The sequence below is a fragment of the Elaeis guineensis genome, chromosome 12 (assembly GCF_000442705.2).
Source record: "Elaeis guineensis isolate ETL-2024a chromosome 12, EG11, whole genome shotgun sequence".
Taxonomy (NCBI): Eukaryota; Viridiplantae; Streptophyta; class Magnoliopsida; order Arecales; family Arecaceae; genus Elaeis; species Elaeis guineensis.
The window spans coordinates 94,760,267-94,786,638 of NC_026004.2; the positions used below are offsets into that span (position 1 = coordinate 94,760,267).

General features: G+C 39.2%; 2 protein-coding genes across 2 annotated transcripts in view; one reads left to right on the forward strand and one right to left on the reverse strand.

The window, feature by feature from the left end:
• The window catches only part of LOC105034305 (uncharacterized), a 95,274-nt gene that overhangs the window by 33,798 nt on the left and 35,104 nt on the right, over window positions 1-26,372 (reverse strand). Inside the window, exon 2 of the mRNA XM_010909404.4 lies at window positions 24,745-24,916. Within this exon, the coding sequence (XP_010907706.1) occupies window positions 24,745-24,916 (172 nt within the window). The remainder of the gene's footprint in view (window positions 1-24,744; window positions 24,917-26,372) is intronic.
• LOC140852908 (uncharacterized) lies at window positions 6,687-8,358 on the forward strand. Its single transcript, XM_073246818.1, has one exon. The coding sequence runs from the start codon at window positions 6,802-6,804 to the stop codon at window positions 8,356-8,358; it is 1,557 nt and encodes a 518-aa protein (XP_073102919.1). The 5' UTR covers window positions 6,687-6,801.

A 26,372-nucleotide genomic window follows, 5' to 3' on the forward strand; every position in this document is an offset into this window, starting at 1 on the left:
TCCACTAAATAACTTATAGTAAATTCAGTACAATTAAAGCTTAAATTTTAAATACCCAATTCATCTGGAACTAGGAGTAGTTGTTAGAAAACAAACATCAAAACTAGAGGGAAATAGTTTGCATGTGCTTGTTAACGCCTACTTGTAGGCTGCTGTCTTGGATGGGAAAAGAAAGCACAAAAGCAAAAAGCCAAATAGCCGAAAAAGATGGGGCAAGAGACTGATCATTGGTGGAGCCAAGTATGGTTTGGTTGCAGAATTAGTGGAGGGAGACAAGTGGGTGTTTGAGTGTCTCAAGTAGATGTTGAGATGTGGCACAGCCTTGAAGTAGGAGGCATCAAGCAACTATTGTTGGGAATGGTCTCCAAGGTTAATGGTGGCTCTGGTGATGAGTGTTATTGATGCATAGGTGGGGTGCTTGGTGTGCTGTCGAATGGCAGGTGCTTAGGCTAGCATAGTGTGGTGATGTCACATATCAAAGGGCAGGTTGAAGAAAAAGGCCAAGGAAGAATGGAGGGTTAAGGCCTGATGTCCTATCCTTCACATGGGCAGAAGGGTGATGCCATTTAAATCCATCTACCCCATTTTTTAAGGGAGTGTACAAGTTACTAACCAAAATATTAATATAGATTCAAAGGTTAAAAAGAGTGTGAGGACCACATACTTTCTCCTCTTATGAGGGTGGTCCATCTCTCTATATAGGTATGTAGGTAAGGTTTGCCATACCAGGCATACCGTATTATACCAGTACAGTACCGAATCTATATATAATACTGTACCATACTAACACTCGACATGCTGAATCTTACCGTATAATACCGTGTACCAATATTGTAATTTAACAGTATCGGTACGGGATCCAGCACCAAAATGACGAATGTTGTATGTAGATATCAAACATGTCTGTTATATATAACATTGTACAGTTTTTCAAATATATAATATATTGGGTGGTGGAGAGCATATCATACCAACTTAATAAGGTACAAATGTAGGCATGGGGCTTGGCACCCATCTATAGTAACACTGGATACAATTTGAAGTATTTACTCCAATAATTCCCAATATGTCAGTATGGAGACATACTATATCATAATGGTAAGGTACTGATGTGGGACCCAGTACTCATACTACAGCGACATTCTATTTATAGATACACCACTTTCTTGAAAAGGGCAATACCATATAAACAAGGGGACAAAAGGGAGACAATGAAGAGTCGACCTCCTCTGAGAAAGTTGAGAGGGACAGCAAAATAGCACTTGTTAGTCTCATGAAAAGCATAAAAAGGAAAAGAAAAAAAATGAGAGATGTTGAGCTCATGAACGATTTTGATGACTACAAAATTTTGAGTAATTATGAAGTTAACCATATATTTCAAGAATGAATGTAGGTCATTTCAGATATTTAAATTAAAAAAATAATATATGAAAAAGATCTCCTCAAAAGTCACTAAGTCAAGGGCCTCAAAAAAAAAATTTCAAGCTTTAGACTTGGTGGAGTCATCCCATAAAGGAGCCGACTCCTACACTGAAACGGACTGAAAAAGTAAAATTTTTGAAGTTCAGGACGCAATGAGTCGACGCCAGGGACAAAGGAGTCAACTCTGACACGTTGGGACTGTGCTAGCACAGAGGCGAGTCGACTCTTGAATTGGACGAGTCGACTCGATCTCAGAAGATAGAGAGCCATTTTTCAAACCCTGTGGCTGGCCGACTCGTCGAACTTCGAGTTGACTCATCGGCGATTGACAAAGGTGTCGACTCTGACACGTTGGGACTGTGCTGGCACAAAGGCGAGTCGACTCCTGGATTGGACGAGTCGACTTGATCTCAGAAGATAGAGAGCCATTTTTCAAACCCTGTGGCCGAGCCGACTCATCAAGACTTCGAGTCGACTCATGGACGATTGACAAAGGAGTCGACTCTGACACATTGGGACTGCGCTGACACAGAAGCAAGTCGACTCCTGGATTGGACGAGTCGACTCGATCTCAGAAGATAGAGAGCCATTTTTCAAACCCTATGGCCGAGCCGACTCATCAGGACTTTGAGTCGACTCGTGGGTGATTGAAGTCGATCCCAATGGAAATGGAGTCGACCCCAAGCACGGGATAGGCTATAACGGCTAGTTTTTTTGCACTTCTCCAATGGCTATTTTCCCACCCCAACGGCTAGTTCAAACCCTCCAACGGTCCAAACTTCTTCTCCAGCCATTGTCAAGCCTATTAAAAGATGGAGAATCAATTGAGAAGAAAACCAAAAAGATTTGAAAGAGAAATCATTATTTTTTGGAGGGAATATTGAATACCCTTGAGAAAGAAAAAAGAGAGGGATTGAGTGCATAGAATTGAGAGCCTTCAAAGAGAAATCTTCACCACCATCAACCACATCATCGGAAGCATCAAGAAGAAAAATTGAAGCATCAAAAGAGCAACTCATCATCAACTTCTTCCGTGCTTCCAAGAATTTATTCTTTTTATTTTATTTTGTTCTGAAATTTTATACCTTGTATTTTGTTTTCTTTACAAAGTTTCTTTGAAAGAAAGAAACTTGAAGATTAGGCCCGTCCAAGTCCGAAATTAGACATTGTAGGTTTTGGTTGATGAGCCCGAAAAACCATCTGGATTGATTGTGAGCCTGAAAAACAATCGGTGCAAGATTTTGGTTGGTGATCCCGAAAAACCAACTGGATTTGTTTGTGAGCCCGGAAACCAAACGCACTGGAATCGGGCTGATTATAGCAAAATTTTCAAGGAGAGCTTGAGGAGACGTAGGTGCGGATTGCATCGAACTACTATAAAATCCTTGTATGGTTGTGTTGTGCTCTCTCTAGCTTATCTTTCTTGCATTCAATACTTCCTTTGCATATCTTGCTGTTGGATTTTTGTAGGTGCTCATGCATGTAAATTTCAAAACCCTTTTGAAGAATAATGCAGTGGAACAATAAATTAAAACACCTTTTAATCTAGGACATGCATAAATAAAATCAAAGCACCTAAGGATCTAGTTCGTATGCAGAAATTAATACATGCTAATTTTATGCCGAAAATAAAACATATGATCGGATCACCAAACTGTTTCGATTTTTCTTTCTTCAAATCTGGATCTGGAAGAAGATTAGGTTCTATCTTAGCTACACAAATATCTGGCCTCTATAGGTATCCACTCAGGATCAACCTAGATTGGTCCTCTTGATGTAAATCTTTCTTCTCTAACAAGGATCTTCCCGCGAATCTGAACTAAGTTTGAATCTTTGATCAACTCTTTGATTCTTTGCTTAATCTTTTTTTCCTCTTCTTCTTGATCTCTTTCTCGTGATTATGAAGCAACTAAGATCAGAAATCAGATTGGAAGAGAGGCTGCCCAAAGCTCTCTTGGGTGTGGGATGATGGGACGTCCAAGGGGTCTTGGATGTGTGAACCAAAGGGAGGAAGAGAGGGGGCGTGAAGGCTCGTTGGGAGGCTAGGAGAAATCTGTAAATTCTGTACTAGAGACCTAGAGAAGGATCTCTTAAATAGAGGAGTATTTAAAGTCCCAACCAAAATCAATTTTGGTGTAAAACACTAGTCCTAATCGCATTAGGACTCCTCTTTAAATCAGCCTTTTGACCACGCCTAAGGGAATCAAGGGGGCACCAACACTTAGCACCCTCTAGGGCTCTCTCTCACATGCCAAAGGGAGGAGGATGTGCGCCCCTCCCTTGTCCTTCACGTCGACCATCATGTGGGCGCGCCCCAACTTGATCAAATCAAGTGGTGCGCCCTTGATTAAATCCAAACAATCAAGGAATAAATTAGGGGATTGGACCCCTTGTACACTTGATCCAAACCTCTTGGGCGCCTATTATTTGGAGCCTAATGAATCTAATTCAATTAGGTTCATAGCAGATAATTGACTCGAATTAATTCTTATCAAATAAGCAATCCAAGTCAAATGAGAAATTGGATTTAACCATGTGCTAGCAAGGTCATCCTAAACCCAACAAGATTTCTTCTAATCCAATTGTGACTTCATAAGCCTAATTGTTTAATCCAGATCAAATCCCTTTGTTGTGTGATCCCATACGTTCAATTCTGTCTGATAATGAGATATACCATAATCTCAATCATAATATCATTGAAACTCTTTTCAATGGATCAGAATAATTTCACTCTTACTCATTAAGAATCATCAATCCAGAATAATCCTAGGAAGCTCTCACAATCCACCAGTGACACCTACCCGTGACACCTACCCGTATGTAGTAGCAATCCAGCAGAATTGAAAAAGAACCTCTAAGTGTAGTTTGCGTGTGATTCAGTCCCTCTATCGTGAGTGCCGACTTGATGATAGATCATGGATAAGTCATCAAACCTCAACATCAATCATATGATAAATTCAATCAACTCAAGTCCAATAGTGATTCTTATGGAAACTCCTTTCCATCAATCACACTATTGTGGCCACAGACTTAAAAATTGAGCTTCTTAAATCCCATAAGACTATTCCTTTCTCTCAAGATCAATAGATTCCTTCTAGATGTACATTCTACACCTATAGTGGACCAACTATGGCCAACATACACAACAAGGACTCAAGTGGCTAAGAGGCCATGTTTCTGTACAGTCAAACTCCAATAATCTCACTGAGTAGTCGTGGCACCACAAATCAAAAGACCATTCACACAACTATAGCATCGAGATGATCACTAATAATTGAATAGAAATCCATGTCAGTATTAATTGTTCTTTAACAACTATCTGTACTTGCCGCTCAGTGTCTATACTATAGAATAGAGACTCATCTACCTCGAAGGAAGTGATCTGTACACCGATCTATCCGAATCGATCATCATCCTCATGATGATACTATGATCGGAAGTAATTTAAGAATTAATTATACATACATCTAATTCTCAACTCTTTGAGAATACGTATCTCAAGCATTAATTTTTTGGACGATTCAAGGATACATCACACTTGAATGAAAAATAAAAACTACCCATTTATTTATCAAATCAATATTTTAAGTACAAATTTGTGTCCTAAATAATACAATGTGTCTACCAGATTGGCTTTTAGGACATACATCCAACAATCTTCCACTTAGACTCAAGCCAATCGGCCGCTAATCTCAGTCCCATCTTCTTAAGGTAGACTTCAATCTTTGGCTGGCTCAATTGCTTTGTCAGTGGATCTGCCACATTTTTCGCGGAGTCTATTCTTCGCACCTCGATATATTTCTTCTCGAAATAATCACGTATGATGTGAAACCGCCGCTCGATATGCTTGGATTTCTGATGACTTGGACTCCTTAACAAGTGCTATGACTCCATTGTTGTTGTAGTACAATGGTATGGTATCCGATGTCATTACACTAAGCTCCGTCATGAACTTTTAAGCCAGAAGCATTCTTTTGCAGTATCTAAAGCAGCGACATATTCAGCTTCTATAGTCGAATCTGCTATAATGGGTTACTTGAAACTCTTTCAGCCAGGGTTCGCCGTATCGGGCCGAACCACCCGGTATGAGGCGTACCGAGCCGGATCGATAGTTTACCGATCCGGTTCGGACCTTTTTTTCGAAATACTCTCCGAACCGCCCCGAACCGCTCGGTTCGGTTTGGTTCGTATCCATACCGTCCAAAACCGGACGATATGGATCGGTTCGGTCCGGTTCGGCGTGAACCGAACCGTACCGACATGCCCACATGCATAAAGTGGGGAGGGGGGAGGGGAAAGAGGGGGGTGGGGTCGGAGACCTTTTAAACCATTGAGCCTGTTAAGAGTTCTCTAAGAAGTCTCAGAGAACTCCCGAGGACCCGAAGCTTATGAAGGTCTCAACGAAACCGTTGAGACCTCTGAAAAATTAAAAAAAAAAAAAAACTCCATCAAATTGTAGGAGTGGTTCGAGGAGAGACTGATCTTTGACCGGAGGTAAAAAAATATGTTATTTTCTTAGTAAATTTTTTTTTTATTTTTGTTGTTAAAAATAGGATAAAAATGAGAAAGAATGAAAATAAAAGAAAATCATGCCAAAATCTTGTGATTTTGGTATGATTTAATTATATGTGATAGATCTTTGGAAGATCTACACGATGACACCAAAATTATTAATTTTTGTTAATTATATATTTTTTAAATATTTTTAAATATTTATTTATTTAAAAATTAAAAAAAAATAAATTTTAGGAAAAAAAATCAGAGTTTGAGAATCATGTTTAGAATGATTCAAGCTACTTAAATCTAATTTCAAATTTTTTTTCAAATATTTGAAATAAAAAAATTATTTTTTTAATTATTTAAATTAAAAAATTTAATTATAAAATAAAAAATATATAAAAATAGTGTTATATTTTAGTTAATTTAAAAATATTATTTGAAGCATATAACATATTTATTTTAAATTTATAAGTTTTAAAATAATTATTAAAATTATTTTAAAATTATATATAATTATTTTAATTATCGTTAAACTATCATGTTTTGTTGTACTTGCATATATTTATAAAAAAAAAAATTTAGAACATGACGTTCATTCACTTTAATTAATCAGTTATTTTATAGTATATATTTATTTATATAAAAATTATTAAAAAATTAAAAAATGATTCAAAACAATTGAAATATTTGAATCTAACTTGAGATTTTTTTGAAATTCTTTTTGTAAATATTTAAATAGTGAAAAATGTTATCAAATAAAAAATATATGTAATTAGTGTTATATTACAGGTAATTCGAAATAATTAGTATTTTGTTATATCTACAGAAATGAGTAAGAAGAAAGATCCAGAGCGTGACATCGATTGAAATCATGACGAGATGCTCTCGGCTCGGCATCATTGGAGATGCAAATGGTGCAACACAAAGTTCAAGGGAGGAGGGGTGACTAGGTTGAAGCAGCATCTGGCTGGTGGTTATCCTGATGTGTCCATGTGTCGGAAATGTCCGCAAAAGGTCCGACAATTGATAAAAAAGTACTTTGCTGATTCGAAAGCAGCGAAGGAAAGGGCAAAGCAAAAAAAGACCGAAGTAGACCATCGAGCTGCAGAGCCACCTTCTTATCACTCTAGAGAGTCAAAGGAGACTTCTGCTCCAGATGATGAGGCACAGATTGAGACTGTCATTCAGGCGAGCTTGGCGGATCAGTACCAGCAAGAGGAGATAGCCCGATACAGAGAGCGATTCGGACCATCATACTACGAATCAGGATCTGGATCAGCGACTGGTAGGGGAGAATTCGAGTTAAAGAGGACTACCTCAGTCAGAGAGCCTGGTGGTAGATGGAGCAGACGCAACATGTCTTCTTTGTTGAGAGCTTTTGGCAGTAGGAGGAGGTCCTCCAGAGATATTCCAGCAGGACCCAGCATTCAGGATTTGGATCCACATGCTTTGCCCAGCAAGGATTCAAAGCAGCAGAGAATTGACAGTATGCTGAAAAAATATAAGAAGAAGGATATGTGGCGAGCTATTGGATCATGGTTTTATTTCAGCCATATTCCAGCAAATGCAGCAGCCAATCCTTACTATCGATCTGCTATTTCAGCCATAAAGGCTGCCGGCCAGGGTGTAGATCCTCCAGGACCTAAGGACATCTATGGTCAGCTTCTTGACAGCAATAAGGAGGATCTGCAGAGATGGATTGCTTCTTACAAAAATAAATGGCCTACATACGGTCTGACAGTGATGTGTGATGGTTGGACAGGTCCTACTAGGCGGAGCATCATTAATTTTTTGACATACTGTGATGGAAAAATATTTTTTCACAAATCAATCGATGCTTCAGATAAGATGCACGATGCCACATATATCCTTGGTCTGATGGAGGAGGTGATTGATTCAGTGGGTGAGCAGCATGTCGTGCAGGTCATCACAGATAACGGACCACAACATAAGGCTGCCGGAGAGTTGCTGATGGAGCAGCGACCGCAGATATACTGGACCGCATGTGCTGCACATTGCATTGATCTTATATTGATGGATATCGGAAAGATTTGCAGGGTGCAGCAGGTAGTGAAGATTGCCCAGATCATTACTAGATTCATCTACAACCACACATGGGTTCTTTCATTGATGCGGATGTATACTGGGGGGGAGATCTTACGACCGGATATCACACGGTTTGCTACCAACTACATAGCATTTGATAGTCTTCTTCAGAAAAAAACAGCCCTACGTCAGATGTTTGTCAGTGCCGAGTGGCAGGAGAGCAGATATGCGAGGGCCGGCACTGATGGAAGTCATGTGGAGAACTTGGTGACGAGTCAGTCATTTTGGCAGCGGGCTGAGAAGATAGTGAAGGCTATCAAGCCTTTATATGAGGTGCTTCGCGCCGCGGACAGCGAGAGATACCCCAGATGGGCTTCCTATATTACATGATGGAGAGGGCAAAGAAACAGATCAGTGAGAATGATCCCAAGCATGCTCAAGAATTCATTAACATTATTGAGCGCCATTGGGACTATCAGATGGGCAGAGATTTGCATCTAGCTGGTAAGTTTGGATTCAAAAATGTTTTAAAATATTTTTTCGAAGCATGAAAATAAAATTGTGCTTAATCAATCTTGATATTTATCTGCAGCTTATTACTTGAATCCGAAATTTCAGTATACTATTCCGGGGATAGATATGGATAGCGAGCTTCTTGCTGCTCTTCGCAATGTCATATATAAGATGGTGCCCGATCTAGAAATCGCGTCGTTGTGTCTACAAGAGGTATGCTAATTTAAAATAGATGTAATTATTCAACTGAATTCGATCTGATATATTTATAAATAATAAATATATTTTATTTCAGAAGAAACAGTTTAGAGAGGGATCAGATAGTTTTGGAGTCCCATCAGCTGTCGTAAGCAAAAAGCAGATGAATCCAGGTAAATTACATATCAATAATGAGCAATGTAGATTGATATTTAATTTTGCTTTTGTAGCTGAATGGTGGATTCATTTTGAAACGTCAGCAAAAAATTTGAGACATATAGCTGTTTGTATTCTTTCTCAGATGGTCTCTGCTAGTGGCTGTGAGCGTAATTGATCTACTTTCGTCCTTATTCACAGCAAACAGAGAAATCGTCTGACACAAAAATACCTCGACGATCTTGTATATGTTCACTACAATCTGAGATTGAGGCTAAAATATATTCAGGAGAAAGTTCAGTTGAAGTATACTGATCCGACGCTGGATGATTATGCCGACGAGGATGACGATCCGATCATCAGATAGCTTGCAGGTCAACAGCAGGAGCCAGAGCTTGATGAGCCAAGATCCCCTCCACAACCAGCCAGTGTGGTGGCGAGGGAGATCAGGGTGGATCCAGGGCAATGGGCAGAAAAAAATATTCCACATAGGATTCCAGCTGATCAGCCACAGTCTGAAGGGACACAAGGGACTCATTCATCATATGACTCGCTATCCGATACATCTTCCCAGAGATTCGAGCGACAGATGTATAGACGATCCTCCCGACAGCCAGCAAAAAGACATCCATCCTCCCAATCACAGGAAACTCAGTCACAGAGGGGCACAAGGGGAGAAAGAAAAAGACAGTTGTACGTGCACTACTCTCGAGAGTACAGAAGCTATCTGGTTCAGATACGGACACCAGGGAGAGTGATGATGATACTTGTAGTAGTAGCCATGGATCTGATGATTAGGGAGGAACTGGAAGACAGGAGACCACCGTTTATGAGACATAGCCACAGGGTGATATTCGATTCACCGGTGAGTCTCAGTTTACGCATGTCACACAGGATAGGGATCATGATGGACGAGTCGGTAGAGATCGTGGGGAGCCGATTTCATATAGACGACGGGCTCCTAGAGGTCGTCCAGCACATGATACAGCTGCGGACGATCTTGCACGTGGAGTAGGGTCCATGGATGTATCTGGATCATCCTCGCATTATGGATCCTATTATCCACAGCCACCTTATGATCCATATGCATATGGTGCATCCGAGGCATCATCTTCTAGTGGTTACTATCCTATGCAGCCTGGAGCATCTTACGGATCAGATTTTGCTACTGACATATTTGGATAGGCTCCTCCACAATCGTACCATCATCTCGAGGATACTTCTCAGAGTCAGAATTTTAGCGAGAGGTCTGAGATGTCTTACAATCCAGAGAGGATGTCTTATGAGATGATGAATATTCGAGAGTACGGTGCAGCTTGGCTAGAGGGTTAGACTGATGTCCATTCAGACTATGTTGATGATCCAGACATCTATGAGCATCACAGACACTCGACAAAAAATTAAATGCAGAGTACATCTTAAGATTCGTATATCAGTTATTGCGCTTTGTACTTAAATATTTAGATATATTTTAATGCGTATTTTACATATTTTTTCTTTAGTTTTAAGATGACATAGTTGAAATATAATGTAAATAAATATATGTTTGAAATTTTGGATCAATAGTCTTTGTACCGCAATCTAACTCCAAATTGAACCCAAATATATCAATAATATGCAATATAATGCCATATTGAGGTTGTATTTATCAATTATTAACTTTAAAAAATCAAAAAAAAAATTTAAAAATCGAAAAAAATATTTATCGGTACCGGACCGGTATGCCTAGGCATACCGTATGTCGGTACGATACCGTACCGGTACCATACCGTACCGATTCGGCACCGGCACGCCATCCGATACCGGTACAGCAAACCTTGCTTTCAGCTGACTGTGCCACTATTGCATATGAACACATACCCTGACATAGATTTTCTATCATCAGAATCAAACATGAAGTCTAAATCAGTATAACCCTCGACTCGCAACTCAGACCCTCCTCCAAAGATCAAGAACAAATCCTTAATTCTTCTCAAATATCTAAAGGTGTTCTTCACAACTATCCAGTGCTCATCTGAATTCGACTAATACCTGCTCGTGACACTCACAGCAAGGATAATATCAAGTCGAGTACACTGTATGGCATACATGAGGCTCCCTGTTGCCGAAGCATAAGGAATCCTGCTCATGCACTGAATTTCCTCAGATGTGGTCAAACACATCATCTTGAAAAGACGAATACCATGCTTAAGAGATAGAGATCCTCTTTTTGAATTTTTCATGCTGAATCTCTTCAGCACTTTCTCAATGTACAACTTTTGTGATAGGCCTAGCATCCTTTTAGATCTATCATTATAGACCTTAATTTCAAGAATATAGCATGCTTCCCCCAGATCTTTCATGGAGAATTTTTTGGACAATCATCTTTTGATCGGAGTCAGCATTGGAATATCATTCTCAATAAGGAGGATATCATCTACGTATAGTATGAGAAATGTTATTACGCTCTCACTGACCCTTTTGTATACACAGGACTCCTCATTTTTTCTTCGAGCTCAATTAACCTCCCACTACCACCATCCTGAATAAACTATTTTTTAAGAATATGGCATGACGACTCACAATCACATTGTGATAATGTGAAAAATAAAAATAATATCCTATGGATTCTTTCAGATATCCAATAAAATAAGCTATGATAGATCTATCCTTTAGTTTGTCAGCCATCTGTCCTTTGATATAGGCCGGACATTTTCAAATCTTTAGATGATCTAGACTGGCTTCTTACCGTGCCACATCTTATATGGTGTGGTAGGAACAGATTTAGAAGGAACCCTGATAGATTACAGTTAATAGGACATGTCCCCAAAGATGTAAGGATAAATTAGTGAAGCTCATCATGGACCTGACCATATCTAATAAGATTCTATTCCTCCTTTCGGATATTCCATTGAGTTGAGGTATACCAAAAAGAGTCCATTGAGAGACTATACCGTTGTCCTTGAGATAATCTAAAAATTTTCGACTAAAGTATTTTCCTCCTCGATCAGATCGAAGAATCTTAATGGGTTTGTCTGTTTGTTTCTCCACTTCATTTTTTAATTCTTTAAATTTTTTAAAGGCTTCAAACTTGTATCTCATTAAAAACACATATCCGTACCATGACAAATCATCGATAAAGGTAATATAGTAGTTATAACCATCTTCGACCTACACATCAAATAGCCCACACAGTACTAGGGCAAGTATATCCGTGGCCCTTTCCTCATATCCCATAAAGCACAGCTTGATTATTTTTTCTCGAAGATAAGATTCACAAGCTGGATATGACTCAGGATCAAAAGAGTCTAGAATCTCATCCCTTTTCAATTTGTTTATCCTGTCCTCTCCAATATGGCCAAGCCTTAAGTGCCACATATATTTCTGGTTAATTTTATCTCTAAGTCTCTTTTATCCTACGATACTCACTACTTGCTTGTTTATATTCACATTCGCATCAACATGCAAGTGATAAAGATTGTCAATTAAAAGACCACGTGCAACTAATTTATTTCACAAATAAATAGAACAAAAGTCTTTATTAAAATAAAAATCAAATCCATCCTGTGCTAGTACAGATACGAAAATCAAATTTTGACTAGCTACAGATACAAAATAACAGTCCTTTAAATCTAATCTAAATCTTGATGGTAATCAAAGAGAGTAGGTGCCAACAGCTTCTGCAGCAATCTTTGCTCCATTACTGATCTGAAGGATCGTATCACCTTGTCTCAACCTCTTACTTTCTATTAGATCCTGCATTGAGGTACATATGAGTACTAGAATCAGAGTCCAATATCCAACTAGAAGTAAAAGAAATCGTTAGATTAGATTCAATTATGAGCAAACTAGACATCTTCCAAAGGTGTGTCATCCTTCTTGATCCTCAGGCTTTCCAGGTATAATGGACAGTTCCTCCTCCAATGGCCGTCAACACTGCAGTGAAAATATTTTTCTTTGTCTACAGCCTTCTTTGGAGTGTCCTTCTTTGGCCTGTTTTCCTTCTGCTTTTTCACAGGCTTATTCTTTTTCTTCCAAGTAGACTTTCTCTTGGAAGATACCTGCTCCACAGCAAGAACAGTATCCTTTGAACTTTTCAAGGTACCCTCCGCAGTGACCAACATGTTGACCAGTTCGGATATAGTGTAGTCCAATTTGTTCACATAAAAATTTACGATAAATTGACTATATAAACTCGTAAGGGATTGTAGGATCAAATCCACTTGCAATTTCTTTTGCATATTGAGACCGAGCTCCTCTAGGTCCTTGATCATTGTCATACAATGTTCATGGATAGACTATCCTTCATGCATCTTCATGTTGAAGAGCCTCTTGGACACTTCAAAATGCGCAATGTAGCTTTGCTCACCATACAACTCTTGTAAGTGAGTTATCATAACCCTGACAGTAGGCATATGCTCATACTGGCTCTACAACTCGTTTGACATGGAAGCCAATACATAGCACTTAACTCAACTGTCATCATCCGTCCACTTATTAAATGCTGCTCTCTGCTCAGCACTAGGACGGCTTGGTAAAACTGGAGGGTCTCGTCAAGTACATGACCTAATTTCTCCAATATCAAGACAATCTTAAGATTTCTGAGCCAATCTTTAAAATTAGTTCCGATCAAATGATTGGACTCAAGGATGCGGGCTAGAAGATTCAAAGCTAATATAGTTTAACTGCGAGAGTAGAGATTCAAGTTAGACATTTGTACTTAAATTTATATTTGCTCTAGAAACTTTAAAAAGCAAATAGACTCGTACTATTTTTTCAGATCCCTACACTCCCCGGGTGAAGAAGCGAAAATCCTAATGCGATAACTGAATTTCTAGTGGGTGCTGCAATCCCACCAATACCATGCACCTCACCTGACAGTTATTGACAACACGTACACTGTTGCGTGGACAACTTCTTGTCCAGATGCTTCTCTAAGCATGTTACAGCAACTTGATCTCTAAGTCATGTGAGCTCACCAGACAGTTATTGACCATACTCCTTAGTTAAACCCAATCTACCGTTCACAAACAGATGCAAAATCGTCATTGAGTCCCTCACCTGACAGTTATTGGGCTCAGCCCATCTTTACTCTAAAGCAACTCCTTACCAATAGAATGGTTGCATGTTCTGGTGCAACTGCATCACTGTGATCACTGTTTCAGTTTTTCTTTTTTTTTGGTTTTAAACTCACGAAGTCGGCAACCCAGTTGCCGACTTAAGAGATTTTTTTTAAAAAAAGACAAATCATGAAGCCGACAAATAATGTCGGCTTCACTTAAAACTATGTTTTTTAAAAAAACTTGCAAAACAGGAGTGACGCCCCTGTTTCACGCCTGCGGCGCCGCACGCGTGGACTGCACCCTCCGACGGCCACAGAGGCCGTCCGATGACCCCGCCAGCTCCTTCCCCTCCCTCTTTTTCTTTCTTCCTCTCTCTCTATTTCTCTCTCTTTCTCTCTTTTTCTTCTTCCGATTTGGGTTCACTTGCCTTCATCGGTTCGGTACAGTACGAAACCATATCGAACCATATGGATATGGCCGATGGTATCGGTTCAGCATACCTTGCTACGTAGAAAGCTCTTTCGCTTAGAAGGCTGATTGTTGAGATGGGGATAAAGCAGAGCAAAGTGATACCGTATAGTGACAGTTAGAGTGCTCTGCAACTGGCACTGAACCCAATCTGTCATACTAGGACAAAGCATATAGATGTGCGATACCACAGGATCAGAGAGCCTATGGAAGAGGGTGAAGTGGAGCTGATAAAGATCCATACTAAGGAGAATCAGTCGGATGCACTCATGAAGGTCCTCCTTAGAGATAGCTTTCAGATGTGTGTGGCACGGATGGGTTTGCAGAGAAAAACTGAGTTCACTTGAGAGCACCAAGGTGGAGAATGTGAGCTCAGGTGTGGCGTTCCCAAGCCTTGAAAATATGAGAAGAAAGGCTAAAGGAAGAAGGGAGCAAGCCAGCAGAGAAATCAGCCTGGATAGCAAAGTTTCAGCAACTTAGCCAACTCACCTTGATATTGAGTCGACTAAGTTTCAGGTAGGTCGACCCAGTTCAAAAGTGGGTCGACTAGGTATCAGGGAGACTGCAGGACAGAGAGCTGAGTTTCAGGAGTATCTGGCCGGCACACAACTGGGTCGACTCAATCCAGAAGTAGATCATCTTAGTGGCAGATGAGTCGACTCAGTTCTGGATGAGTCGACTAACTACAGAAAAGAACAGAGAGTACAGTTTTCAAATGTCTGTGAATAAAACTACAGTTGATCTAGTTTGGGTTTGGGGCGACTCAGTGACCGAAGTGAGCCGACTCAGTCCCAGCTGAGTCGACTCATTTTCACGGGTTCAAAACTGTATGTGGAACTGTTTGGGAGTTTTTCTTCGAGCTTGGGGCTTGACCCTATTGTATAGTACATATACTAAAAAATAGGTCAAGATTATGTAATGCTCAATTCATTGCAATAAAGCTCTTTTCTCCCAAACACACTTTCTTCCTCTTTCTTTCTCGAATCCACTTGTGTGTGCTTTTGCATTCAATTCAGGCATTCGTCCTTTGTTGCTGGCTGATCACCAGATCCCACGCTGATCCGTCAGAGGGTCTAAATTCCCAACAGGCTCCATGATTAATTTTGATGATTGCCAAACTTCGAGTAATTATGAATCTAACCATATATTTCAAGAAGGAATATAGGTCTTTTCAGATGTTTAAATTGAAGAAATAATACATAGAAAAGATCTCCTCAAGAGTCACTAAGTCAAAAGTCTCAAAAAAAAAATTTCAAGCTTTGGACTTGGTGGAGTCGACCCCAGGAAGAAAGGAGCCGACTCCTGCACTGAAACAGGCTGAAAAAGTAAATTTTCTGAAGTTCGGAATGTAAGGAGTCAATCCGAAGGACAAAAGAGTCGACTCTGGTACGTTGAGACTGCACTGGCACGGAGGCGAGTCGACTCCTGAATTAGACAAGTTGACTCGATCTCAAAAGATAGAGAGCCATTTTTCAAACCCTGTGGCTGAGTCGACTCGTGGGCGATTGGAGTCGACTCCAATGGAAATGGAGTCGACCCCAAGCACGGGACGGGTTATAATGGCTAGTTTTTCTGGATAAGACCCCAAGCACGGGACAGGTTATAATGGCTAGTTTTTCTACACTTATCGAACAGTCATTTTTCCACCCCAATGGCTAGTTCAAGCCCTCCAACGGTCCAAACTCCTCCAACCATTGTCAAGCCTATTAAAAGGTGGAGAATCAATTGGAAAGTAAGCCAAAAGGATTTGAAAGAGAAATCATTATTTCTTGAAGAGAATATTGAATATCCTTGAGAAAGAAAAAAAGAGAGGGATTGAGTGCACAAAATTAAGATCCTTTAAAGAGAAATCTTCACCACCATCAGCTACATCCCCTCAAGAATTAAGAAAAGTAAAAGCATCAAAAAAGCAACTCATCATCTTCTTCCAAGCTTTCAAGAGTTTATTCTTTTTGTTTTATTTTATTCTGAAATTTTATATCTTGTATTTTGTTTTCTTTACAAGTTTCTTTTGGAGAAAAAAATTTGGAGATTAGACCCGTCCAAGTCCAAAATTGGATATTATAGGCTTTGGTTGGTGAGCCTGAAAAACCAACTGGATTGATTGTGAGTCCGAAAAACAATCGGTGTAAGATTTTGGTTGGTGATCCCGAAAAATCAATTAAATTTATTTGTGAACCCGGAAAACAAACGCACTGTAATCAGACTGATTATAGTGAAATTTTCAAGAGCTTGGAGAGTGGACGTAGGTGCGGGTTGCATCAAACCACTATAAAATCCTTGTGTTTGTGTTATGCTCTCTCTAGCTTATCTTTCTTGCATTCAATACTTCCTTTACATATCTTGCATGCTTTTATTTGTTGCATTGCCTGCTGAAATTGCTTAATTCTTGCTTAGCTTAATACATATTTGATTCCGCTGCATACACTACACAATCATACTAAGCATTGTTAAGTTAATTGAAGCACATAATTGTTTAAAGCTTAACTTGGTTAAAATTTTAAAAAAAACCCAATTCACCCTCCCCTCTTGGGTTGCTACCTTCTAGACAGCAGGAGAGGAGAAAAGAAGAGGTAAAGAGGAGTATCTTGGAGGCATAATGAAGGACATAGTTAAGCCCCTATCTTTTTTTTTTGTTTTATTTTTTCCATTTTTTCTCTTGGTCTTGGACAGGATACAAGACTTGGAACCAAGATTTACAGTACCAATTGGTACCTTATCATACCAGATGCACTATATCGTATCAATACTGAACTACTACACAGTTTCATACCAGCTGATACTCGATATGCCTTGCCGTCCCATACCATACCACATACTGACACTATTATAGGATGGTATCAGTATAGGATCCAGTATCGAGACAGTGAACCTTGCTTGGAACCATGGCAATCCTGGCATTTCCTTTTATCCCTCCCCTTTTCCTTTTCCTCCCTCAACTAAGACAAGGCAAATCCTTCCCTTTCCCTTTTTTTTCTTTTTGTTCTTTCTTGGCTAGGGAAAGATATGGGATTGGGATAGCCTTTTTTCCTTCACTTTGATGGTTAAATTTTTCCTTGATTTTTCTTTTCTTTCGTTGGCTGGGGCATTTTATAAAAACCATGACCAAATACTGTCCCCTGTGTGTCCCATTTATAGCATGCATTTCTTGTCATGTCCACATGAGGACATGGCAAGAAACTTAATGATTGCCATCTGCAAGTAACATCTGAAGGTTGAAGCTCACCTCTATGGGAAATTTCTTCTCCTTTTTCATGATAGATAGCACAAGATCCACAAAACCAGTTTCGATAAAGATAAAGATCAAAAACATTATGATACAAAATTTTCATAAACATATTTCACTAACATTATTTGCATAAGGATTACCTAATACTACAACTTGTCAGATCTTTTATAAGGTGCCATCCTCTGAAAATCTAAATGTGCATTCTTTGGACTATAAAGTGCAGCAATAGCAATGGCTGTTCTAGGTAACAAAAACCAGCATGCATTTAATTGAGCGCACATTTTGTTATTGTAATACACCCATTTATACCCGATCATACATGATCCTACCCAATCTTACTAGATCACACCCATTCATATCCAAGCCTACTTTAACCCTATTTAGTGTAGGCCAGTCCAGGCTCAATTGACCCACACCGAGGGTCCAACATAAAATATGCACCTAAAGAGCCTAAAAGCAAGGATTCAGGTCCCAGTAGGATGCCCCGCGGGACATCGGGATGAGGTATCATCCCATGTGTCCAGACAGCCCATCCCATGAGATTTAAAACCTTGCCTAAAAGTACACTTATATCCAAATTTACCCTAATGACCCTATCTTAGGCTAGGCCTAATTGTTATGACCACACCCACGATATCCTCACCCCCTCCTGCAGCATAAGTGCACATGAAAAGGTTCTATCTAATGAAGGTGTGTACCTAACTAAATCACCATCTTGTTTAAGCCTTCCCCATCCCCTCAGGACCGTCTCTTAGTGTGACAAGTGGCACCCTAATAAGCCTTCACCTCATTTTCATCATGATTCCTTATAACTAACTCAATCCTCACCCTCTCACCTCATGCCATGTGCATCACAAACACCAATCTCTCATGTTACCACCCTTGCACCAAACCCTAACCACACAAGAGGACAAAGACAAGATATTATCCATAACAAACTTATCCCCTGTTGACACCATTTTCACAACATGCATTGGATTAGATTTTAGTGTATTCTGTTTGGCTATTTTACCTCTCCCTAATGACCCATTTAACACTTAAAAGCAAGATTTTCAAAATCGGTACCAGACATTTTTCCGATCAGCCAGTGGCATAAATCAATACAGCCTTATATTGGACCGAACCAACGCGAACCAACAAAGAGAAAAAGGGATGAATTGGAGAGGAAAAGAGAGAGAGGAAAAGCGAGGAAGAGAGAGAGGGGAGAGAAGCAGGTTGAGGCGACGGAGACGCCGCCAGAAGGCTAAAGCCGGCTTCATTATTCATCATCATTTTTAAAAAATGCAATATGAGGAACAAAGCGGTCGCCCCTACTCCACAACCACAGCTCCACCTGTGTATTTTTCGCTGCCTGGTGGCCACGACGGCCACCCAGCGGTGTCAAAGATCCCTCTCCGCCACCATCCCTACCGTCCGATAGCATCCCTTGCCTCTCTCTCTCGGAGTTAAAGCCCGTATTGAGCAACGTTGAGCGCGGATGCCTTCACGGCCCTCCAACGGCCTTGGCGGGCCAGCACCACCGCCTGGCATTTCCTTCCCCTCCTCTCTCTCTTCTCCTCTTTTCCTCTCTCCCTCGGCACTGGCGTATGTCGCTTTTCAAGCCAGAACCATCCCGATTCTCCGTCGGTCTGGTTCGATACGTCCAGAACCATCCGGTTCGGGATGGTTCTAAAAATCATGCTTAAAAGTCTCCTTGGATCTAGCCCAAATCATACATATGACATTCTATTTTTCTCCATTAGATCCTCTGGTCTACCTCCTACAAAATCTCAACCATCCATCCCCCTCCACATCATTGATCCAATAGGAAAGGGAATTGATCTATCTCCATCTTGCACTTAGCATCCCTCACCATCATTAGATCTAAATCCCTCTCATCCTATCCAAAGAAACACAACCAAAGAAAAACATTCTCCTCTAACCCAAGTCTTACACCACCATAACCCTCTCTTCCCCTCTCTAGCAAATAAGAACACGCCATCTCATATCAACCTTAACCACTAGATCCTAATAGCTCTAATCCTAGACCTTATACTAAGACCTCTATCCTAGCCCTTGAAACCTCAAGAAACACAAGAAGCACACAATATTAAATCCTAACCCTAGAACCTACACATCTCACTAATCCATTTTCTCATGTCCTAGCTACTAGGATTAAGCTATTTAGCACTTCATGAAAACCCTTAGATCTAAGGCAATCATATTCCATATTAAATCCTAGCCTCAATAAATATTCCTTTCTTTCAATGCTAAGAGAACTCTAGACCTTATCCTTTTTCTATGCCTTCTTGTACCTCCATCTAGTCACATGGAACCCTGGTCCTTGGTCCTACATATCCTCTTACAACCAAGGGGAGCACTACAAGAGCATCAAGCACCACATTCTTTTCTCTCCCTTTTCTCCTCCTCTTCTCTCATATTTTCTTCATTATTTTAAGTTTGCATGAAACCCTATACGAGACCCTCTCGAACTCTAGGACCTCCTTAAAGGAGGGGTGGTGGGGTTGTGAATTTGGGACATTCCCCACCATTAACCTAGATCTATACTCATTACCTTGTCCACCATAGGTTTCTTAGCTTACCTAGAAGGCTAAGGCCCCATTTGACATTGTTATAGGTCGTGAAGCTTTCATCTCTAGAGATTTGGATAGTAAAGCTTTCAATGGTAGAGCTTGTAATAATAAGTTGTTTGTTGTTTTATAACTACATTTCTAAAGTATTGTGGAACTTTAACATCCATTTGGCAACCAAACTACAAGAATGCTTTTAGTATCAGGAATGATAAGAAAGCATAGTATATGGCACTTTCAATTGTCTAGTTGTTTATACTACCAATAAAATATTCTTCATTTATAAATTATTTATTTACTATTTAATCTAAACAATTTTAAAAATATAATATATGATTATATTTATAACATTATTATTTTACAATATTATTATTACAATAATAATATTATATAAAATTATTATATGATAATATTGATAATATTATAATATAATAATATTATCATATTACATCATATTATATTGTTATTATATTGCGCTATCAAAAACTGTCATATAGTATTCTTAACTTATAAATTCCTTTATTTTAATCCAAACAATATAACAAATAATATAATTATTGTTATGGGTGATTACCAAGTAAGAAAGGATATCATAACTGGATAATTCTTGATTCTAATATTAATATAAATGTTTGAATTTGTTCTGTACTCCTTTCTTCTTGTGGTTCATCAATCTCTAAATAATTCTTGATTGCATGATTATGACAACAAAAGACACCAACTTAAGTGATTATGGCTATAAAAATGTTTTAAATTTAATCTTGCATTGCAAGGACTCGAACCTATGTCTCTTGGATGAACCCAAGCAAAATAGCTTCCGACCAATCTCAAGTAGAGCTTTTGCGCAAAAGCTCCAAATGGAGCATTCCCCAGTCAACTTTTTTAAACTTTTAAAGGAGCCAAAAAGCCATAGTTTTCCATACTGTGCCGAACTGACCAGTACACTCCGTACCATATCGGACCGATAGAGAACCAACACAATTTAGCCGGCTAAACCGGTATACCGGAGGAGGGAGAGGGAAAGAGAGGGAAAGTAAGAGAGAGAGAGAGAGGAGAGAGAGGAAAACCCTAGCCATTGGAGGCCAACGGTGGCCCGCTGCAGCCACCAGAGGGCTTCCACGGCCCAATTATCGCCTGATAGGGCTTTTACAAAAATGAGAAAGAGAAAGATCTCAGAGGGAGGGCGACATACCGGACGGATGATGCCTCCATCGCGAGGTCTCCGGTGGTCGATGAGCCCACACTGATGGGCCTAAGGGCGGTCAAGCAAGAGGGCCTCCGCGGCTCCGCCCCCTTCTTTTTCTTAACAGAGGTTCGCCCCTGTTTCGGATTTTTTTTTAATTTTAACACATGAAGTCTGCAATCCAGTTGCCGACTTCATGAAATTTTTTTTAAAAAAAATTAGGTGGAGTCGGCAGATCATTTGCAGACTTCGCCTATTTAAAACAAAAAAACACAAAACAGAGGCGAACCCCTGTTCCACACGGGAGGAGGGTGGAGGCCGTCCTCCATGCATCCGGCATCGACCACCCTCGACACTCACTCGCCGGCCGTTAGAGAAGTCGCATCGGCGTCGACGTCCGTCTGGAGACCTCCGACGGTAGAGCCGTCAAAACGGGCCGACCCGGCCCGTGGAGGGCCGAGCCCATTAGGACCAGGCCAAAAAAGCCCTTTTAATAAATGGGCCATCAAATAAGCAGCCCAACCCTAGCCCTTATAAGTGAAGGGCCCAAACGAACCGGCCCTTATAACTTACCAAAAAATTAAAATAATTTAAAAAATTAAAAAATTATAATAAATTAAACAACTCTCAAACATAATATTTCATCAAATAAATAAATAAAACCAATTCTTACATCAAATTTTAAAACACCAAAAGTAAATATGAAATAACTTCTAAAAAATTGTAATAATATCATAATCTCCATTCTCCACGAGAAAAAAAACACCACAAACTAATTAAACTCCACAAAATCAAACAAACCAACAAGTAATAAATATTGTTCAAATAACATTGAGTCCAGCTATTGAAATTCAGTCTCTATTCTCAAGATTTTTGCCACAAGATGTTTGCCACCAACATTTCATTAATCAATAATCATCCTCATCTTCCTCAATTATAACATTAGAATCTTGACAATCTTGTTTTGGCAAATTTGCATCAACTTTTGTACTTGAATGATCATCTTCATCTACAATCCACAAGTAACAAATAACAAAGATCAATAAATAGTTAGAAAAAAGCTATTTTGCATCCAACTAAATTCAAATTCTTATCTTAAATTATAAAAAAAGATATTACCATCATGAACAAAGCCATGTAACCAATTGCGGGTGCAAATGAGAGCTTGCATGAAGAACCAATCCTAACATGATGGGAACTAGGAAGGGCATGTGGATTTTCTTTTTCTAGAGAGATAATTAGACTTGGGGCCTAATTACTTCTATTCCGTAAATTAGAGGGAGATGGTTAGTATTAGTAATATGAGAAAGAGGAACAAGAAGAACAAAAGACATCAAGAACAAACAAAACTAAATCTACACCAAAATTGTGCCTCTTAAAAAAAAAATAAACGGGCCTGCACACGGGCTAGACAGGCCGACACTTCATGGGTCGGGCCAAAAAGCCTTTTTGTTAAATGGGCTGTCAAAATACTAACCCGGCCCTACTATTTTAAGGGCCTAAATGGGCTGGCTTGCGGGCCACACCCCATTTTGACGGCTCTATCCAACAGGCTCCGATGAGTCTGTCCCTTTCTCTCCTTCCCTCCACTCGTACTGAGCTTGAAAAAAGCTCCAATGGCCTCCGACGGCTGCCGGACGACCTCTTCCTCTCCCTTTCCTCCTCTCCTCCCCCCTCTTCCTCTCATTCTTTTCTTTTTTCTCCCTCTGGGCCGTTCTTTGCCGTGTCCGTTCACGTCAGTCCGGTATGGTACGGACCCATACCGATTCGTATCGCCGGTCGGCCGGCCGGCATAGATCTCGATTTCGGTTCCAGAAATCTTGCAAAAAGCTGTTGCAAAATTTTTACTAATCATCTCAAAATCATCCAAAAGAGCTTCTAGCTCTCAAAAAGCAATTCTTGGCCCTTGATGAAGCGACTTTTGGCCATCTAAAAGCAATACCAACAAGGCCTAAGTGGTGACTCACTCACCTAAGGGGTAGCCTTCAAGGCCACGATCAATGGGTACCACCCATTGTGCATATTATAGCCCTCATCATTGTACACATTACATCAAAATCTTAATTTTTTCTTCATTTTTTCTCTTTTCTTTCTCTTTGCTTCCATATTCCCTTTTCTTTTACCCTTCCTTGCTCTCTTGCCAATCTTTCCGATCTTTTAGAAGCACAAAAAGAGGAGTCAAACTTGTCACTACATTAAAAGAGTTAGGATTCTGTACAGCCTGTTTCATCAAAAAGTCAGGTAGGCCTCATAATATTACAACCTACCATTTATATGCTACATCCATTGTAATAATCTAATCTCAAGTGATGAAACATGACAAAAGTAAAATCTAGCAAATAACTCCATAGAACAGAAACTAATACAAAGGATTCCCTAAAATTTAATAAGAAAATAGAAAAAAGAGAAATCAGCAAAATCACAGGCAAAGAGTGAAGAAGTCGAGAGCCTGGTTGGAATATCCAAAGTTGTTTGGTAAAAAATATGAGATGAGGGGAGTACCGTGTTTAGACTTCATAGCTTCTTCTAAAGATACCGACGATATTGTCCGAGAGATTAGGAATTATGTTTTGAATATAGTCTTATTGCTTCTCAAAGATTCAATAAGGATTTGTTATCCTTAGTCTGCTTGCATTGGGATTATCATCATCATCATCATTATTATTATATTATCATATTATTAGTTCATTTCACAACATTAATGAAATGAATTTATGGGCATCGACATCTTTTTCTCCAAAAGAAAAGGAAAAATCACAAAATTTGACATCTTAAAAAGAATGCAACATCTAGCGTGATCTTACCTTGGAGTATGTCAACATGTTTGCAATGTCATGTATAGTGTATATATTGATTGTGGATGTATCTTTAACATATAGGTTTATAATATATACACAATTACAATGTGATGTTCTGCCCATTATGAGTAGGCCATACTCTACTAATAGTTTCTTCTCTAACTTCATAAAGCATTACCAAATGTGTGCTAGAATTCAAACGGAGGGCATCTCATCCAACTTTTTAGCACAAATACCAAAGAAACCACAAAATATTCAGCAAATATCAGCTTATATATTATGGCAGGAGCCTTGTGCATGCTGCCCAATTCCTAACATCAGCTTAAATGTGATCTACAACAAGGCATGATATGATTGCCATACTTTGAGAAGAAACTTTGAGATGAGCAACCTAACAACTAAAAAACAATAATGCCAACAGGAAATCACAAAAGCCAAAGATGACCCAAAGCCAACTAGATAAAATTAATTATTTTCATCACCATAATAATTTTGGGCTCAAAAATTTAAACTGATTTTTTGCTAGAATTTCATAAATTCCATAAGCACACAGAATTTTGAATGAAAAGTGCAGAGAGCATAGTAGACATATAAACAACAGAATTTCTCATGGGCTCACCTGGGCCACAAACATAGTTCGCATACCCAATTTATCAAGAAATGTTTTTGCTATGTCAGGTGTTGGTGATCGAGAAGCAATTGCTACGTCTATTCCTTTATCCTTAAGGGCATTCAGTATGCCCATAGCATGTGGATAAAGAAACGGCATTTCCCTTTTCGAGCAGCATTCACTGGAAGAGGAAACCAAAAACTTGATTATTGGATATAGATCCATCCCAACATACAACAAAAAATAAAGGAATAAAGACTGCTACTTGATTAAAAAATCTTGTCCTTCAGTCAGAAAGTATCATCTCATTAGTATGACTGTCAAACTTTAGTAGACTGCTGAGACTGTCAAGTGATAAAATGAAATGCACCAACAACATCTTTAGAAACCTGTAAACTGGCTTGATGTATCACAATTAGCATAATCGCTGAAGACTTCCATAGTTTTATGTAACATTTTCTAGAATGTTAACTAAAAAACGTGATAAAAAATCCAAACATTCTTTATGCTTTTCACCGACAAAAGTTATAAAAATTTTAATGGATTTTTCAAAATCCTCATCTGTCTTCACCCCCTTATCTCAATCTTGAAGCTAATCGACAGTAGAATTATCATGTCATTTTTGTGCTTCATCCTAGATTAATTGCAACAAGAATCATAGAACTAAAACCTTGAGCCACACTAAAAATCCGGGAAATTCAGATGGAACAGATATTCATTAGATGAGAATTAATCGCCTTTTTGTGAGCAAACGAGCAGGGCATGCTTTGGACAAAGCGATCTGATTCTTGAAACAATGCACAGCTTCTTCCTATTCCACTTCAACACAGAAGAAGATTGTTACAAGGTGCTGGAAGGAGGGCCATGGCTTATAGAATCATCTCTTGTAATCAACTTGAGCTGTTGTATCATCATTTGCTTTGTTATAATTTAATTGCACCCAGAATAATAGGGTCAAACACACTAAAATATTTAGGAAGTGGTGATGGAACAAATATTCGAATTTGAAAGAATAAAACAGATCATTTAATCAATTTAAATTGTCACAAGCCATTGTTTATCTTTTCCTAATGTAATTACAATAACAGCAATAGAGTTAAACTTACGAACCCCACCACAAAGATATGCCACAAAAAAGAAAAAGATGATAGTCTCACATAAATAATTTGGATCTATACCAACAATGACATTTAATTGATGTAACCTTCTATAGGCAATTGATGGTATTAATGATACCAAGGGACAAAATTGTTCAGCATTAATAAAGCGCAAAAAGGGTAGCCTAGTGCATGATGCTTCCACCACTACAGGGTCCGGGGAGGGTTGGATGTGTGCAACCTTACCCTCGGTGTGGAGAGGCCATTTTGGTGTTATAGAACAGTGACACCAAGGTCATAATAGAGCAACATTACTATTGTACCAAGGTTCATCCTCTTAAAAAAGGGTAGGTATTAACAAAGCAAGCTGCAGACAGACTATGGAGCAGTGACAAACATTAGATATAATTGTAGCAAGACATGCAAACTATGAAGCATGGGCATAGATCCAGGATATGGATATGATCAAGGTACATCACCCCATACCAATCTGGACAGCATAGGGTGTACTATACCATACCGGTTCAAAATTGGTACATG

Excerpts from the sequence above, each read along its gene's own strand:
- LOC140852908 (XM_073246818.1), top strand. The coding sequence starts at position 6,802 with ATGCTCTCGGCTCGGCATCATTGGAGATGCAAATGGTGCAACACAAAG.